At 39.4% G+C, this 16442-nt stretch overlaps 2 protein-coding genes across 9 annotated transcripts in view; both read right to left on the bottom strand.

Annotated features, from left to right (window-relative positions):
• Positions 1-11213, bottom strand: part of LOC111875031 — a 28480-nt gene extending 17267 nt beyond the window's left edge. Inside the window, exons 1-4 of the mRNA XM_023871050.2 lie at positions 10761-11213; positions 10487-10602; positions 5228-5455; positions 605-718 (exon numbers count right to left, since the gene is read on the bottom strand). Coding sequence (XP_023726818.1) covers positions 605-718; positions 5228-5455; positions 10487-10602; positions 10761-10803 — 501 coding nt within the window. The 5' untranslated portion in view covers positions 10804-11213. The remainder of the gene's footprint in view (positions 1-604; positions 719-5227; positions 5456-10486; positions 10603-10760) is intronic.
• Positions 11214-13776: 2563 nt separating this feature from the next.
• Positions 13777-16442, bottom strand: part of LOC111875027 (F-box/LRR-repeat protein 4) — a 30236-nt gene continuing 27570 nt past the window's right edge. For 2 of the 8 annotated variants that reach the window (XM_033755693.1, XM_023871036.2), the window contains exons 12-13: positions 16272-16371; positions 13777-14244 (exon numbers count right to left, since the gene is read on the bottom strand). In XM_033755693.1, coding sequence (XP_033611584.1) covers positions 14098-14244; positions 16272-16371 — 247 coding nt within the window. In that variant the 3' untranslated portion in view covers positions 13777-14097. Of the gene's footprint in view, positions 14245-14740; positions 16372-16442 lie in introns of those variants that run through there. The other 6 variants (XR_002844652.2, XR_002844653.2, XR_002844654.2 and 3 more) reach the window with 6 other exon arrangements.

Raw genomic sequence — 16442 nt, 5'->3', positions numbered from 1 at the left:
AAAAACTTTCTTTATTTCTTTATTTATTGTCATGTGATTTTTTTTAGTTCTGACTATGTGTATACTGTAACAGCATATATAACCATATAAGGACATTTAACTTTTTGGAAAGCAGACTAAGAAAATGGGGTAATTGTTCATTACTCACAGTCTTAACGTTTCAAAAGAGATTCTATAAAAGGTAAAGCTATCCCTGTAACAGGCTCTGGAGATCCAAAGGTTTGTGAGACATTGAGGCTCCCACATTTTCTAGACAATTGGCTTGTAGATGGTGGTGAGGTTGTCAGCCTTACGCGCCGGCTGCCCTTTACCCCTCGGAAGATTCCTGGTAATTATTTCTGTTAGAGGGTGGGTCAACCCCAGGGCCATATTGCAGCTGGAAGGATTAGGTTGATTGAAAAATGCAATGACCTCACTGGGAATCAAACCCACAACCTTCTGGCTTGTAGCACAGTGCTTCGACCAACTGTGCTACTGTGTGCCCCAAAAGAGAATCTGTGGACAATGAATATGAAACAAAAAGCAGAATTATACAAATCTAAGTATGTGCTCTGGCAACGCAGATTATGTATGTTCAGTTTTCCTGGATGACGTCAATACTTACTTTCTCAAGAGGCCAGATGGGAATACTCCAGCGAGCAGCGTTATCTAGTGGATCAACTGTGGACTGTTGCGGCTGCAGTTTGGCTCTCTCCAGCATTGCCTCTGCTCGAGTCTTCTGCAATAAATAATGCCATCAATAACACAAAGAGAACCAGTTACCGTATATACTGATGTCACTAAACAAGAAAGAAGTCCAGCGCTGCTACCACCATTGCCATTGCTGTGATTACTATAGCGAGGTTCTTACCTTTGTTGACTGGTTAATGGCCCTGCACCTCAGAGCGACAGGTGCACCACCTGCCGAGAGGCGCATGTGAATTTTGACAATAAATCAAAATGCCTATTGGCCAATAACATTCGGAATAAAGTAGTTACAAGTCACAGATCACAGGAAGTGCTGAAACTGCTGTCCATCAATTGCTTACCAATCTCACTGTTGACAGGAGACTGTAGAAACCAAATGAAAAAAAAAAAACCCTTCTAGCTGGATTGGGCGTCTGCAAGGTGTGAGTGGATTACTGTTCTTTTATAGGGTCTAAGCTTCAGCAATTGTGTTGCCCTTCCTCCATTAGATTTTGACACTGCAGTCACTTGCTAGGTCCCTCCTCCAGGAGGGACCTTAATCTGTCAGTCCCGTGTCGTAGATTTACGGCATGTAAAAGATCCTCATGTCTCTAGGAGACCTCTGAGCAAAATTAGGTAAAAAGTTTCCCACCCAAGTAGTTTCCAATGCCTCCGGTAGATGGGTGAAGTATCGGGTACCAGTGCCAGTAGAGGGGCCGAACTCGCTGGCTGAACAGGGCTGATAGCAAGCACCAGTATTGGAAGGGTATGGGGACTGGTAGAATATCAAAGGGGGACGTACAACAGATCAACAACTGGTCACGGTGCATGGGTAAACCCACGCCCTCCAATAATGAATAATGAATGAAAAGTACACGGCACCATGATGGAACACATTAGTCACTAGTCTGTGAGCCAACTGTCTAGAACATGTGAAAGCCTTGATGTCTCACAACCCTATGGACAGCTTTACCTTACCTTTATGGAGGGGGTTATTACAGACACTATGCCTGGAGGACAGTTTTCTGTTTAGAACTTCTGTAACCCACTGCACGGAAGAGTATCCTGAGATGATAAAGTATGTTCAGCTAGTCAAGAAATTTAAAGTGTTTTAAGCGAATTGAAGGTTCATTACCACGTTCAAAAGAGCCCATTAGTGTTCCTTATCCTGAGCCAGAAGTATCCAGTTCATACCCTCCCATCATATTTCTTGAATTTCCACTTGTATTTTCACCATATGCCACTAGGTCTTCCAAGCAGTCATCTTCCTTCAGATTTTCCTGCAAGCATTTTTGTATCTCCCATGCATGCTGCATGCCCTGACCACCTGATCCTCCTTCAAGGTGAGGAGTATAAATCTTGAAGCTCCTATGCAGTTTTTTCAAACTTTGTATCACTTTCCTCCTCTTGGACGCAAATATTCTTCTCAGTATTCTGTTCTCAAATTCATTTAATTTATGATTCCCCCCCTTAATATGAGAAACCAAATTTCACAGCCATACAAAACAACAAGCAAAGTTGAAGAACCTACATATCAGGTTCAATTTAGATCTACATGCCATCTACTATTCCACATCTTATGAGCTAATGACATGTTTCAGCCACATAGGGACCTTCGTCAGATGCATAGGATCCACATAAATTGTTATACTGTGTCATTTAGTTTATGAGAAGACATGGAACAGGTGGTGTTGTGTATAAATATCACATGATGAAGCTAGTGAGGCAGGATTCTAACATATAAAATTTGGAGCATTTCTCAAAGATCTGGCTTAATATTATCTAAAGGTGTTACATTCCCTTCAAGTTTTCCATCCCAAATTGTGTATTCTGTTCTTCCTACCCCTAAATCTGTTACAAATGCCACTCCTCAGCAAGCTGCAAGGAGAACCCAAATATAAACTTAAGATTGGTCGCCCAATGAGTGGAATATTTGCAATACTCATCATTAAATTCCTATGATAATGACACTGTACAATTGCTAAATATAAAAGTCTAACATTATGGTGGTACATCCTATAATTTCCAATACTGAAAAGAGATGCATTCACTGTGCAGCTGTTCTCAATTCTGGCAAGATCTTGAATGGCCAACTATGAAACTGCATCGTCCTGCTCTGGAACATTCAAACAGTCCATATTCATTTGACTTGTCTCATTCTCTCAGTCCATATTCATGCTTACTAACTGCTGCATCACCACGAAGCAACAACTTCTACATTATTAAATAGCAGGCTACATTAGGTACACAGGCTCACTGCTGATGTTCACATAATTGGCTGTCAGTATAGTAATTAGGCTCCAAGCTGAATGACTGACAGGGGTAAGAGGCTTTTCTTTTGTGCACACCAACCAGACATGTTCACACAACCTCCTTTACAATGGGCATGTACAAGGGAGCCGTTTCCAGTGGAGGCAGAGGGAAGTGGCAGGAGTGTGAGGCTGACCACTCACCCCCATCCAACGCCAAGCCAGAGAATTGTGGAGCCATACCTTCACTCCCACACACATCTTCATGGTGTGGGATCTTTTTTTTTATAGGTTATTTAATGATGGTTTCGGTATTGAGACCTCACACACCATCAGATGGTAGGCTGAGAGATGAATTGGATAATCAAGGTATTTTGCTGGCATTTGCTTGAGGGGACTGAAAAGCCCATGAGAAACCTCAATCACGTTAGCCAGTGTCCCCTCCTATATTCAAACCAAGGACCTAAATACAAGACCAAGGTTTCTAGACCAACCTGTTCAGTTTCATGGCATGCTCTTTAATTATGCACAGTGACAGCTTTACCTTTTACATTTTTACTAATCCATCAAAAAAACAATAAAAACAAACTCCGTGGCCTGTAGTCCACAAGCAAACTATACCGAGCGAGCGACCGCTGCTTGTCAGCAAAGTTAGTGCCAACTTTTGCAGATAGAGGATGTCATGTGGTCAGTGCAACAGATCCCCAGGGCCATTAATCTTGGTTTTCTAGTCCAGAGCTGCTACTTCCTTGAAAAATCACCTCAGTTATCATGAGGCTGAGTGGACCCCGTTCCAGACCAGCTATTTCTCAGAAAAGCTGGTAATGCCACGAAATGAACCTGGGGCCTCTGGATCTGTAGCCAAGAACTCTGACCACAAGACCATTAAGATTAAAAAATATGTGATATCAATGTGAACACTTCCTATTCTGACCACACTACAAGAGTAATTCAATGAATGATACTGAACCAACAATGTGAGGCTTTTACCAGGCTATTCGTGACATTATCAAAGAATACAGGGTTATATACAGATATCATACAACATCTGTCACATGTGATGTGGGATGGTGGAGTGAGATAAGACTGCTTCAGTGATCAGATAAGAAGAACTGTAAACATTCAGAAATGCTAGAAATGCTAGGCCTTAAACCCATTCCCATCCTTTTCATTTCAAATCTCATTAAATACCAATTACAAATTCATTTGCACAAAAATAAAAACAAAAATTGATATAGGAAAACAAGCGATAAAATAATGTAAAAGTCAAAGATTTAACACAATGCATGTGATCACACTGTGGCAGTAAATTCACATGTGGTGGTGAGGGAAGGTTTCTGGCAGTGGGCCTGTATGGGAAAGTTACAATGCTGGATGCCTCTGAACATAGAGGAAAAGGCTGATAAAACAATATTGTTCCTTACTTCAGAATTAATTTTGGTGGCTGCTGTATCTGCTGATCATTGTGGCCATGTGGTCTAATGTGTATCCTATCTTCTAGCTCCAAACAGTGTGAGAGTGAATATAAATCCCACTTGACACACGGATGTGTGCATTTTTTCTGTTTATGTCATCCTGTACAGGCAGAGGCCTTGTGATGGACCGATCACCCATTCAGAAAGTCCTACCAAATGTCTATAAACATAATACCTAAGCCCAAGAAACAGGAAGCTTTTGATTCCTGTGGTTCATCATGTGATACAAGACTGTCTTAGTTTTTCAGCATAACTATAACTCCACAGCACAGCCTTTCTCGAACAGCTGATGGTACACAGCTAATCAAGAAATTCATTTATATTATGAAACCTGACTGCCCACCACCACAAGCCAGGTCACATCATCACAATACATTTATTTATACATTCAACAGTGAGGTTTCTCCATAAAAATTTTGTATGCAACCCTTATTTCTCTGCACACGCCAATCTCACTCTTCTTTATTTAATCATACCGATTAGGTATGGACCTAAAATTGCAAGGCTTCTAATTAGAACATTTGCTCCTTTTTCTCATTATTTCATCTCTTCTGGTTCATAACAAAAAGGTGTACTAGCACATGAAGTGTAAGTAATCACCAGTCTATCATAAACATACATGACAGTTACAATATGAACTACAGTACTTGCATGACAGATTACTGAATTAAATCAGTAGTATTAGTGACAATATAAGCTAAGTGACCTCAAGGAGTAAGAAATAAGAACATACAATTCACAAATCTTTACTCAAGAATGTTATTGAGTTCAGTTTCATAATCATGCAGCTTCTTAATCCAAGTTCTCTCAATATCAGACTGCCACCAAGCAACTCACAGATCTCCTCCTCCCCCCACTCAGCCCGTCTCCTGGTGAGTCAAGTGTGGCTGGAGACTCATTGGAACCCTGTCCACCAAGAGGAGTCAAGGATGATGGCGGGACAGCACCACATTTTGGCGTGCTGCCACTGAGAGAGCCGCTGCTAGCAGCTATGCCTGCAGATGTCCGAACTGGCCGGTCTGTCACCACATAGTTCACTTCCTTCACCAGAAACCACTCAACTGTCTGCGGCAAAAACAAGTCAAGTGTCAACATCTTCATATTTGAACACAAATTAAGGGATGTGTGAGACCTGAGGTTCTCACAGTGGTGAATACGAAAAGTACTGCATCTGGGATATAACATCATGTAGCCCGTTGTAAGTCAATCTGATGTTTTGGAGAAACATATCGTCTCCATCTTCAGGGTTCAACAGGCCAAGTAACAGTGCCTGCCACCTGTTTTCACACTGGTATTTTGCTTGGCCTATTCGGCCCTAAAGAACGAGGCATATGTTCCTCTGAAATGTTGGCTTCAAACGGACTACATGACATTATATCCCAGAACACCGCTGTGAGAACCTCAAATTTTATATGAGACACCATGTAACCCAGCAGAAGTTGTACTTCTTCTGGACTACATGGCTTCACATCCCAGTTCACAGTACTCCTTATAAGATCGTATCTTTTCTTTTCAATTCTTTATGGTTCATTTTATGATGCTGATAGTAACTAAAACTATTTATCACATCAAATGGTGGGATGTTAATGAATGAGAAAGGATCAAGGATTTATCCAGCATCTGCCTGGTGTCCCAGTCAAGATTTGAGCTAAGCATTTGCTGAAGGAAAGTCAGAATTGTTACTGCCTGAACCAAAGCACTCTGTGAGTTTATACCAGAAAGTTCTAATATACCAATATCTGTACCACACTGAGAGTCTGGGTCCTTACACACCACCAGAGAACATACCAAGTATGACAACAGTAATGACAAATTTCCCAGTTCAAATCTCAACACACAGAATGATTAACACAAATACTTTTCCATAATTTTCTCAGCACCCCACTTCAAATGCCAAATATATTACCTTAATACAGCGTACAGCACCTTTCATTCATACCCCTCCCAACTCTTCATTAATCTTCAATGGCCATGCATCACAGTTTTGTTTCTGTGAGTTATTTAGCGATGCTGAGAACGGCTGCATTATATGATATCGAATTAGACAATGATATACAAATTTGGAAAGAATTTCAAGAGAGGCAATTGTCGCCCAACTGCAATATCATTCTGGCATCTTTCTGGAGAGACTCAAGAAAACTATTAGTGTAACAATACTATGACAGGTTGCACACAGTCAGGCACGCAGTGTTGCAACTTTTCAAGAACTGCACCAGAACAACAAAAACCATTTTTCCTTGTACTTCATTAAATATTCAGCATAACCCCACCAAAAAGTAAAAAATTATTTAGAATAAAAGTTGTAAAATGTATGATCTACAAATTTTGTGGTCGTATATCATGAAAACTACAGGTTACATTGCACTGGTAAAAACGTACTAAATTCATCCGACAACTTTCAATGTAGCCCTAAAATACCACTCTGCTGTAATCTGTCCAGCAATTTTGGGCATGAAATGTGCAGTGCTCGGTCTCCCAGTTGTGCACTCACATTTTACACTTCATTCATTAAACAAGAACAAGATGTTTACAAATACAAATTGTAAACAATGCATACACAACTGGCATAGTCTACCCTTCAATACAGATTCCACACTTTTGTTGCATTGTTTATGGAAAGAACTAAGAACAACCAGGGTGAAACACTGATCTGGAAAGCAGTGTGCGTCTGTTACTAAGTACTTCCGTAAGACATCTTAACACTGAACATAACTCTCATAATTCAACTATAACAATACCCACCAACCCACACTAAAGAAATTGCAACCATTTCTAAATGGATACACAGAAATGGTACTGTCACATAGCAATGGCATATACAATATCTGACATAAATCTTGGATTTTATCACCAAATTAGCTATCAATTTCTCATACTAGCTATATAGCACACCACATACAAGAGATCTGTTCAATAAAGCCATAACTTCATGTACAGAAACTTCAAAATTGGGGATAAATAATATGGAATACACTAATCTGCAAAATATTATGGATAATGGAAGTGCACTATGAACCAAAAACAGCTTCAAAGTTACAGAATCAACTTTAACGACGTTCACTACATATGAGATATGTGCTGAGTACTGCAAAGGGTGTCATTTTGATAGTTTTCTCCATAATAGTTTGTAAACAATAATATGTAGGTCTTAGACCCGCCTCCCTGATACATACGCTATTGTAGGTTCTGCCAACTTAAATTTGTCCCGGGTGGGTGAAGAAACGTAATTTAATAAAACACAATGCAAATACTAATTCTTCAAATGCGTGTTCAATATTTCAAAAGCCACTTTAAGAAAGTTCGGTCCATTAATAAATAAACTTTACCAAACCTATCACACAAAATGGCTTTATTCTCTTCCGTTACGAACGCTCTACAAAAGAGGGCAGTATAATCGCTGAAAGTAAAAATGGCGGTGGCTTGCGAAAGCCTCGCGGACGTATTGGTTGTTGCTCCCCACCTCTACAAATATCAATCAATGCGCGAAGTTCTATTTTGTGACGTCGACGCACAAATAATCCTTAATACTAAACGAAATGATTACAAACCAATGCAAGAATAAAATTACGTAAATTTCGATACAACTGCAACGAATGCAACTACATGACAGGGCCATATCTAGCATGTACAATTCCCTATAACGCCACTTCATGGATAAAAATGGTATTCAAAAGGAAATGCCAAGCTGTGTTGGCCAGGCTTATGTATTACTTCTGTTGAGTTCATGAATGTACATCCTAGGAGTGTCAACTCTGTGGATAACTGATATTCAATTCACATTCAATACTCAGTGAAATGGGATGGACTGATTTTGGATAGCAAACTGTCAACTTGTCAATCCACTTCATCAGTAGGAGTTCTGAAGTACTAAAATACGAACACCCAACTTTCTCATACCTACCAAAGAACCCTCTGGATTTAAACAACATGCAATACGTGAAAAACATCGATAGAAATGGTAAAGCAAAGTTGGGACACACCAGAACTGAGAGTGTGGGATTTTCTAGGTTACAAGACTAAAATACTCCGGAAATGAATTGAATAATAACTTCCAGCAATCTGAAGATTAATTTCAGCCTTTGATGAAGGTGAGTGGTCACAACCCAACTGCTTTAGTCCAAGTTCCAAACTGGACAGGAGGCTGGGTGGGCCATGAAGCCAGTCCTGACACTGGGGCGAAGAGAAAAGTCTTTCTACTGTCACAATTGAACTCAAACCATAACCTAGTTGTTATACTGACAGATTCATTATAAACTTTAAGTTCAACTCCAGATTTAAGGAACCTACTAGTATAAATTTGGGGCATGTGATAGAGTAGTTGGTTGAGGCACTACCCAGGTTGTGGGATCAAATCCCAATGAGGTCATTGTATTTTTCCATCAGCACTATGGCCCTGGGGTCGACTCAGCCTCTAACAGAAATGAGTACTAGGAATTGTTCTGTGGGGTAAAAGGGTGGCCGGCACGTAAGGATGACAACCTCACTACCATCTATGAGCAGACTGTCTAGAGAAAATGTGAGAGCCTCAACCTCTCACACCTCTATGGGCCTTCATGGCCTGTTACAGGGACATCTTTACTAGTATAAATTCAGAAATTATGGTACTGCAATAGCTGAAGCATACTACATATTATCCTGAGCCAACTGAATCAACTCAGACCATTACAACCAGCAAATACCCATTCCTTGGTTCTTAGCACAGAGTCCAATGGGTATTTCTGTTGAATATATTGCCCATCTTTGTATACGTGTTCTTTATAAAGTCCGTGTAAAACAAAGTAGTATAACATAAACAGTAAAAAAGGGCTCCCAGACTGTTTGGGGAACTGTTCCCAAAGGGCTGACAGAAATCATGAAATGCTGAAATTCAGTTAGTTCAACTCAGATGGAACACTGGCTCCTCCAGAAAGACACAAACTATTAACTAGCTCAATTCAAAATAAGTAAAAATAAGAGAAAGAATGTAAGAAAGTGATCTACTTTCATTCTGTAATTGTCAGGCTTACTGTATCACAGCCCTGCCTTTTTCTTTAAATGTTAATTTTTAATGCTGTCAGTACGAACTTGAATGGAAAAGTAGCGGCTCTGGTCTTGAAAACCCAGTTTAATGGCCGTGGGGATCTACTGCGCTGATAACTTGACACCCTCTATCTGCAAAAGTTAGCACTAACTTTGCCAACAAGTGGCAGATGCTTGGTCGGTATAGTTCGCTCACGGACTAAGACCACGGAGGTTTTTTTTTTTTTCCGTAGGAAGACTACACAGTGCTGAATCACAGGATGACATATGAATGATAGACTGCGAAGAATTTGGAAGGCAGTTGTGCCCTATCAGGCTACTATAACAGCATCTGCCTGGTGCAATTGAAGAAAACCATAAAAACCTGTCAGGACAGCCAGGGTCCTGGGTGACAACCGAACCAAACATCTCCCAAATGAGTCAACAGCATTATCACCATGCCATACTGCTGAGTTAGGCACTGGTGATACTGACAATACAGCCATGTAATAAAGTTATCTGTATTTTTGTCTACTTAACCTATGAACTGAACCGGTTATGTAAGACCAAGAAAGGAAAACATTTATGAATGACAAAATGGAAGGAACAGAGTACAAAGCAGCTGCAGATACTATCAAAGCAGATGCAATGCAATGCTGAGGAACCCCAAAATAAACAATTCGAGATANTCTTATATATTTTTTCTTCCACCCTGGAGATGGAGGCGATACGTTCCTCCGAAACGTCGGTTAACACCACATATACACGATGCCAAATCCCAGAAGACTGCTTTCTTCATAGTCACTGCCGTGAAAGCTTCAAATCTTACAAAAAAAGGCATGTTCTATCTAAACCTATTCAGTGCTGTAACAATATGACACATGCCCACATCAATGAATTGACATTTAATAAAATAAATTTCTTTGTTCCAAACACATATACAACAAAATTCTGAAAAAAAAATCAATTACATTAACACAGCCACCTTAGTTTATATTGCATGGAAACACACACAATTTTCCTCTGATACTATGATGGTATGTTTTTTTAGCCCAGAACACTGAAAAACATAAATATAAAAAATGAACTTATGCTTACTGCTCCTAGTGACTTCAATTTCTGTTCTAGGTTACTTGAAGTAATATGATTTTTTAAATCCAAGTAGAATTTCTTATTCAGCAGGGGTTTCGCATTTCTACAGTGCTGGCTTTGACCTGAAAAGGATGATAAATCAATTATAAGACTACTGTAATTCACTGTATTGCAGTTAAAATTAAAAGTAAGAGCTTGTATCTAATACATTTAGATAGCAAAAGCGGTTTCGCAAATCGCCACTAATTTACATTACATATATGACATTATTATAACTTACCTTCTTTTTCCTTCTGCCTGTCTCTTTTGGAAGTTGATAACATTCCTTCATTTAAACACAAACTTTCAGGATACAAAAATAACCAAATGGTTTACGAGGATCGGTTCGGCGTAATTCACATAATGAACATGCGAATGGATTCATCTTGTGCCACATTATTTACACCACAACACTCGCACATACATCTACCTTTCCTTCCATTACGTCGGCTCACGATACCGCAATAGACAGACCGATCATCTCACACGCGAAGTGGTCAATTCGTCCGTCTGAAACTTCGATAAAACGGAAAATAGGAACTATAGGTACACAAGTGATTCTGAAATATACCCTTTACGTACTGCAGCTGCTATACGACACATTAATACAATCTTAATCTATGTATAGTACAGACAAATCGTAGAACAAAACTTCTCCTCACACATTCGAGCGCCACGCTACGACCAAAACAACCACGGTGGCACACTCTGGCGGCATTGTGTTGTGTATAGCATACACAACACAACCAGAATGATATTGATTTTAAGCGAAATAGCCTCACTCCACAGCTGTTCAGTGAAGCGTTTCATGTCATTATTTACAGCTACTCATAAATGCTGAATGAACAGAAAAGAGTTTATATTAACAATGTCGTCATCATCGCTAATGCAAAACAGTTGCGTTCTAGAAATTTGCCGCCAAAAATTTAAATAAAATGATCCAAATATTTTAATCAACATCGCTTTGCGCAACTCCGGATGTCATTAGTAAGAATATGTGGGTCCGAAGTATGAGGGCGCCAAATATAAGAAGTAAATTTTCACGCCGGTTTCTTTGCTTACACGACTGTCACACAATAAATAACGCGTCAAATATAGGTATGTCACATTACTTATCTCAACAAATTATGATACCCAGTATTTTTCTTTTGTACATTGTCTGGTTAAAACGATGTACACCATTTGAAGTCCAGCTCTGTCTCTGTCTTCAGATATAATGATAAATGCTTGACATATCGAAGGATTCCCAGCATATGCACTTACAAATGGGCACCAACTGGTCACTGCAAGTTAATGTGGTACAGGAAAGTTTGAGGAGCATAAATATACTCATTTTCATTGCAGGATTGCAAAAGAATTTTATTTTAGTTGTCATACATTTTCCCATTCAGATAATGAAAAAAAGTAAATACTCCCAAGGTATGGAAGCCTAGGTACATTTATATGTCATGTATCATTAAATACTGCAACCTGTAATATTCCTAGAAAATACTACATAGATAAGATCAACCACTCCTTGTTTTAATAACTCTGCATACATTTGTTTTAAATATTACTAGAACCAACCAATGAAATCTCTGGTAGCAGAAATTGAAGGACAAGCATTACTAATACAAGTACAAAAATCTGCCACTGGACATGTTCATGAGCTAGTTATATCTTTATATCTAATTTGTTCAATTTTAACATATGTACTCCCATCTTCTTCTCAGTCTTATAAGTGACCATTTTTAATACGATTCCTCACCAAAATTCTCAAAGAATATCTTGTCTCTGCAGCCAAGCTTCAAGCCTAGCTTACCATATTCTCCTAGATTACATTATCCTCAAAATATAAGTGACCTGAGTGCATCCTTTAGTTCTGCATTAAGTAATGTCTCAAAATGCTTACTTATTTAATCCTTTTCAGGTGTTACTTACAAAGTATAAAGGAATGCCTGGTGTAGAGGTCATGTCTGTCTGTAAACCAGTGCGCAATTTTTTTTAAAAATTTGACACCAGAAACCTTCATACATAACAAAGCCTAGTTTGCATAGGGCCATAAATTGACTTAGCCACGTATCCCACAAATCTTCCCACAGATTCTGATGAAATTCAAAATTCACTATTTTCCATTTTAAGCAAGCATATTGAACTGCAGAAACAGTCTTGGTAGTTTTTTGGGCTACTTGTGCAATACGCTACTTCCAGTCTTGTTTGACTCGACACAGAATTGTGCTTTTGAAGTGCTGAGGAACAGTTCTCCTCAAAATTTATTTCCAAGGCCAGCAGATAACTGCTTTCAGTAATTTACTTTTTTACTCTTACATTAACACTACATAAGGATTTCTTGTTATTACGTGTCATATTTTACACCATGGTTTCTGGACATCAAAATAAGTAAAAAAGTTCATGTCAGTATGTTCCCTGATGACATTCCTTAACTTTTTCCAAAACACTTAGGTGGACTAATGAAAGATCTGTCCTTTAATACACATCTTCATATGTTGTTTCAACACGATGGCATTTCATCACATTACAGTTGTGAAGTATGTCAGTGGCAGTCTGGAAATTACCCTGGGAGCTTGACTGGTAATGAACGCAACGCTCCAGTCTCCTGGCCTGCACGCTCAGCTGACATGCATCTATTTGATTTTTTTCTTTCTGTGGGGATATTTGGAAATAAAGGTTTTCAAAAGTAAAGTCAGTACTAGAGAGGAACTGTGGGACAGAATTAAACAATTTGCAAGTGAAGTAAAGAGTACACCTGGAATCTTGGAATGCTTGTAAGTTTCTTTCGCATGGAGAGCTGAGTTATGTGCCTGAATATGTAGGCCATTTTGAACGCCTTATAAGAAAGTAACACTGAAGTGGTTCCTATCGGTACTTTTGTTTGCTTTTTTCTTATACACAACCCATTAGATTTACAAAGTATTTATGGTTTGAGTCCATGATTTATTTCAACCGTCTTCCAGTGCATACACTCATCTATCTTACTCCTCTCTCTCGCACTACATGTTTCGGCACAAAAGTGCCATCTTCAGGTGCTTATTCGATTTACGATAAACTAGTTCACTGCATGCCTTGCCGTCTTCATATTAACACACGCAGTCACAGGAGCAAGACAGNTTTATCAATATATATTTTAGTTATTTTAATATGAAGACGGCAAGGCATGCAGTGAACTAGTTTATCGTAACTCGAATAAGCACCTGAAGATGGCACTTTTGTGCCGAAACATGTAGTGCGAGAGAGAGGAGTAAGATAGATGAGTGTATGCACTGGAAGATGGTTGAAATAAATCATGGACTTAAATCAGTGCAACAGGACGCTAAAATATAACATTATTTATGGTTTGACCAGGGAAGTTAGCTGTCACTTTCTAGGGTACACATTTATATTAACTTCTTATTTCTTTACTGATTTTGATATCAGAAAACCATCCTATAAAACATGGCATATGGTAATGAGACATTCTGCATAAGCAGTTTTCATGGTTTAGACTATAAGCAATGAAATTTAAAACTGCTGACACAATAAAATGGGCTGTACTATTTTCCACTATTTTTTGATATGCCAGTGCCAATATTATTTGTGTCCTAGTTAAAATCTTCAGAGATCCAGACCTCAGCCTGCCTAGTGAGGTAAAGTAATTCTCTTCTGAGGTGGCAGTACCCAAGAACCAGATTCCACTGCTCTGATGATGGGTTGGAAGGATGGTTGGCTGACTGGCACCACGGTTTCACCTGGGATTTGAACCACATTGAGAAAAAAAGTCTCAGAATCAGCTTTGGCAGAAGTGATAACCTTCATCTGTGCACAAAAGTATCCACACAGAGATTAACCTGCAGGAAAACCCAGAACTCTCACAATGAGAATGTACTCTTATCCCACGACTGTGATATTCCCACACACATAAACGGAAGCTAGTTCTCTGTGATCTGACATCATATAATTTGGTAGGCACATACCAATATTTTGGAGAAAGCCAGAATTTGGATCTACCAAACTACACGGCATCACATCCACAAAGACCATAATCATAACAATCACTGCTGCAAGAATCTCAAATTTCACAAATGATAATTTGGTTCACTATGGAAGCACAAAATCTTAAATTGTTACTTAGTCACACATGAACTTTCATTTGTAGATGATGTTCTTTGCTTGTCCCGGTCATTTGAATTTTATAATGTACGTAGGTCGTACCGAAAGTCATGAGCAACTTTTTTTCATGCAAACCTGGGAACAGCAGACGAACGAGAGTACAGTGGTAGGTGGAACCAGCTGTTGTGTTAACCTTGAGTGCCTTGTGACATCACGTGACCAGTAACACTCCTAACAGAATGGCCAACAATGATATGTGGTTTTGCCAGCGCGCTGTCATCAAATTTCTTGTGAAAGAGGAAATCCCTGCTGCAGAAATGAAGGTGGTCACATCCTCACCCCACTCACTTTGAACCCCTGAAGATAGATGCAGAATATTCCTCTGAAATGCTGGTATTAACCTACAACACTAAATGATATCACAGAGCAGAATACCAGATTCTGCTTATTTATGCCTGTGTAAATTCACAACTTATAACATACATCCTATTTTAAATCACAAAACTTATAATTGTATTTTAAACCAGTTATCTCAATTCTTCAATCAACTGAATCTGCTGAGGATAGTTTAATTTGAGGAAAAAATAGTCATTACGCTAATCAAGAAATTCGCTGCCATTTACGGGACCCAAAAATTCACTGCTGTTCACAACAACCCACCACTGGTCCTATACTGTGTCAGATTTAGCTGCAACAGCACTTACAAGTTACCGATTTCATGCTACATGGTGGTTCATCATTCATGTTGATTCTCCTCTTGGATCTTTGTATTGTGTGAATGTAGGCAGTGTTGCCAACACTTCAGAGGTAGACACTGCCTACATCTGAAGGATCAAAGGGAATAAGGGCAGGTGAAGTGAGGGGGAGGGGAGGCAGGTCACATCTCAGCATGTCACACATCTCATCAAAGTTTCCAGCTTCCTTCTCCTCCCAGTTGCTTCCAGTAATGTCAAGCATGTGGTGCTCCCTTCACACGTAGTTCATGTGTGCACTGGATTTTTATAGCATATAATTAGTATAGAACACTGGCTGAGGAGGGTCAGTCGGTCTTCCAGAAGCAGCAGCTCATATCGTGAAAGAGTGTGTGCCGTGAAACACAAGTAGTGAGCTCCATACAGATTAGTGAATGCAAGAAGCGAATTGTGCAATGGTATGAAGAGTAAGCGTAGTGAACTGAAACAAACTGGTGTCACAACCATGACAAACAAAAGCAACTGCTCCAAAACAAGATACACATTACGTATGTACTGGTGTCTGATTCAGCAGATACGATGGGGAGAAATGGTGGGCACTGAAGCCCAGACCAGGCTAACAGGGACAGTGGAGAGGGAAAGATTATCAAACATCCCTTTTCAAGGGCATGCAGCCTACCATCCTCCAATGGGTCTGTTACATCAAAAACTTATATATTCATGAACACTCACCCACACTACTCATTCTGACCCTGAAAGCAGATACGCATGTACCTCTGCAATGTCAGCAACACTATCCATATCCACACTGCACAAAAACCTGAAAGTGAAATTAACATCAACACTTACATCCTAAGTATTACCTTCCATTACTGAGTTTACTTCTTCTAGATGAACATACTAAAAATTTAACACTTCTGGAGAGACGAACGTTAAGAAAGTATATCATGCTGGAAGCTTCGCTTGACACTAACGTGAGGGAACACCATCCGCCAGTAGGCCACTTCACTGTCCTGAACTTGGTCACAGAAACTGACGTCTAACAGCCGCAGTTTGTTACACCTTGTTAGAAACCTGCACACAACAAAGCACATAAATTTTTAAGTACTTAAAGAGCACCGTCTCCTGGGATGCAATTCATACAG

This window comes from Cryptotermes secundus, unplaced genomic scaffold (assembly GCF_002891405.2).
Source record: "Cryptotermes secundus unplaced genomic scaffold, Csec_1.0 scaffold1228, whole genome shotgun sequence".
NCBI classification, from domain to species: domain Eukaryota; kingdom Metazoa; phylum Arthropoda; class Insecta; order Blattodea; family Kalotermitidae; genus Cryptotermes; species Cryptotermes secundus.
Note: the sequence above shows the minus strand (reverse complement) of the source record. Positions and strands in the feature narration are given on the sequence as shown.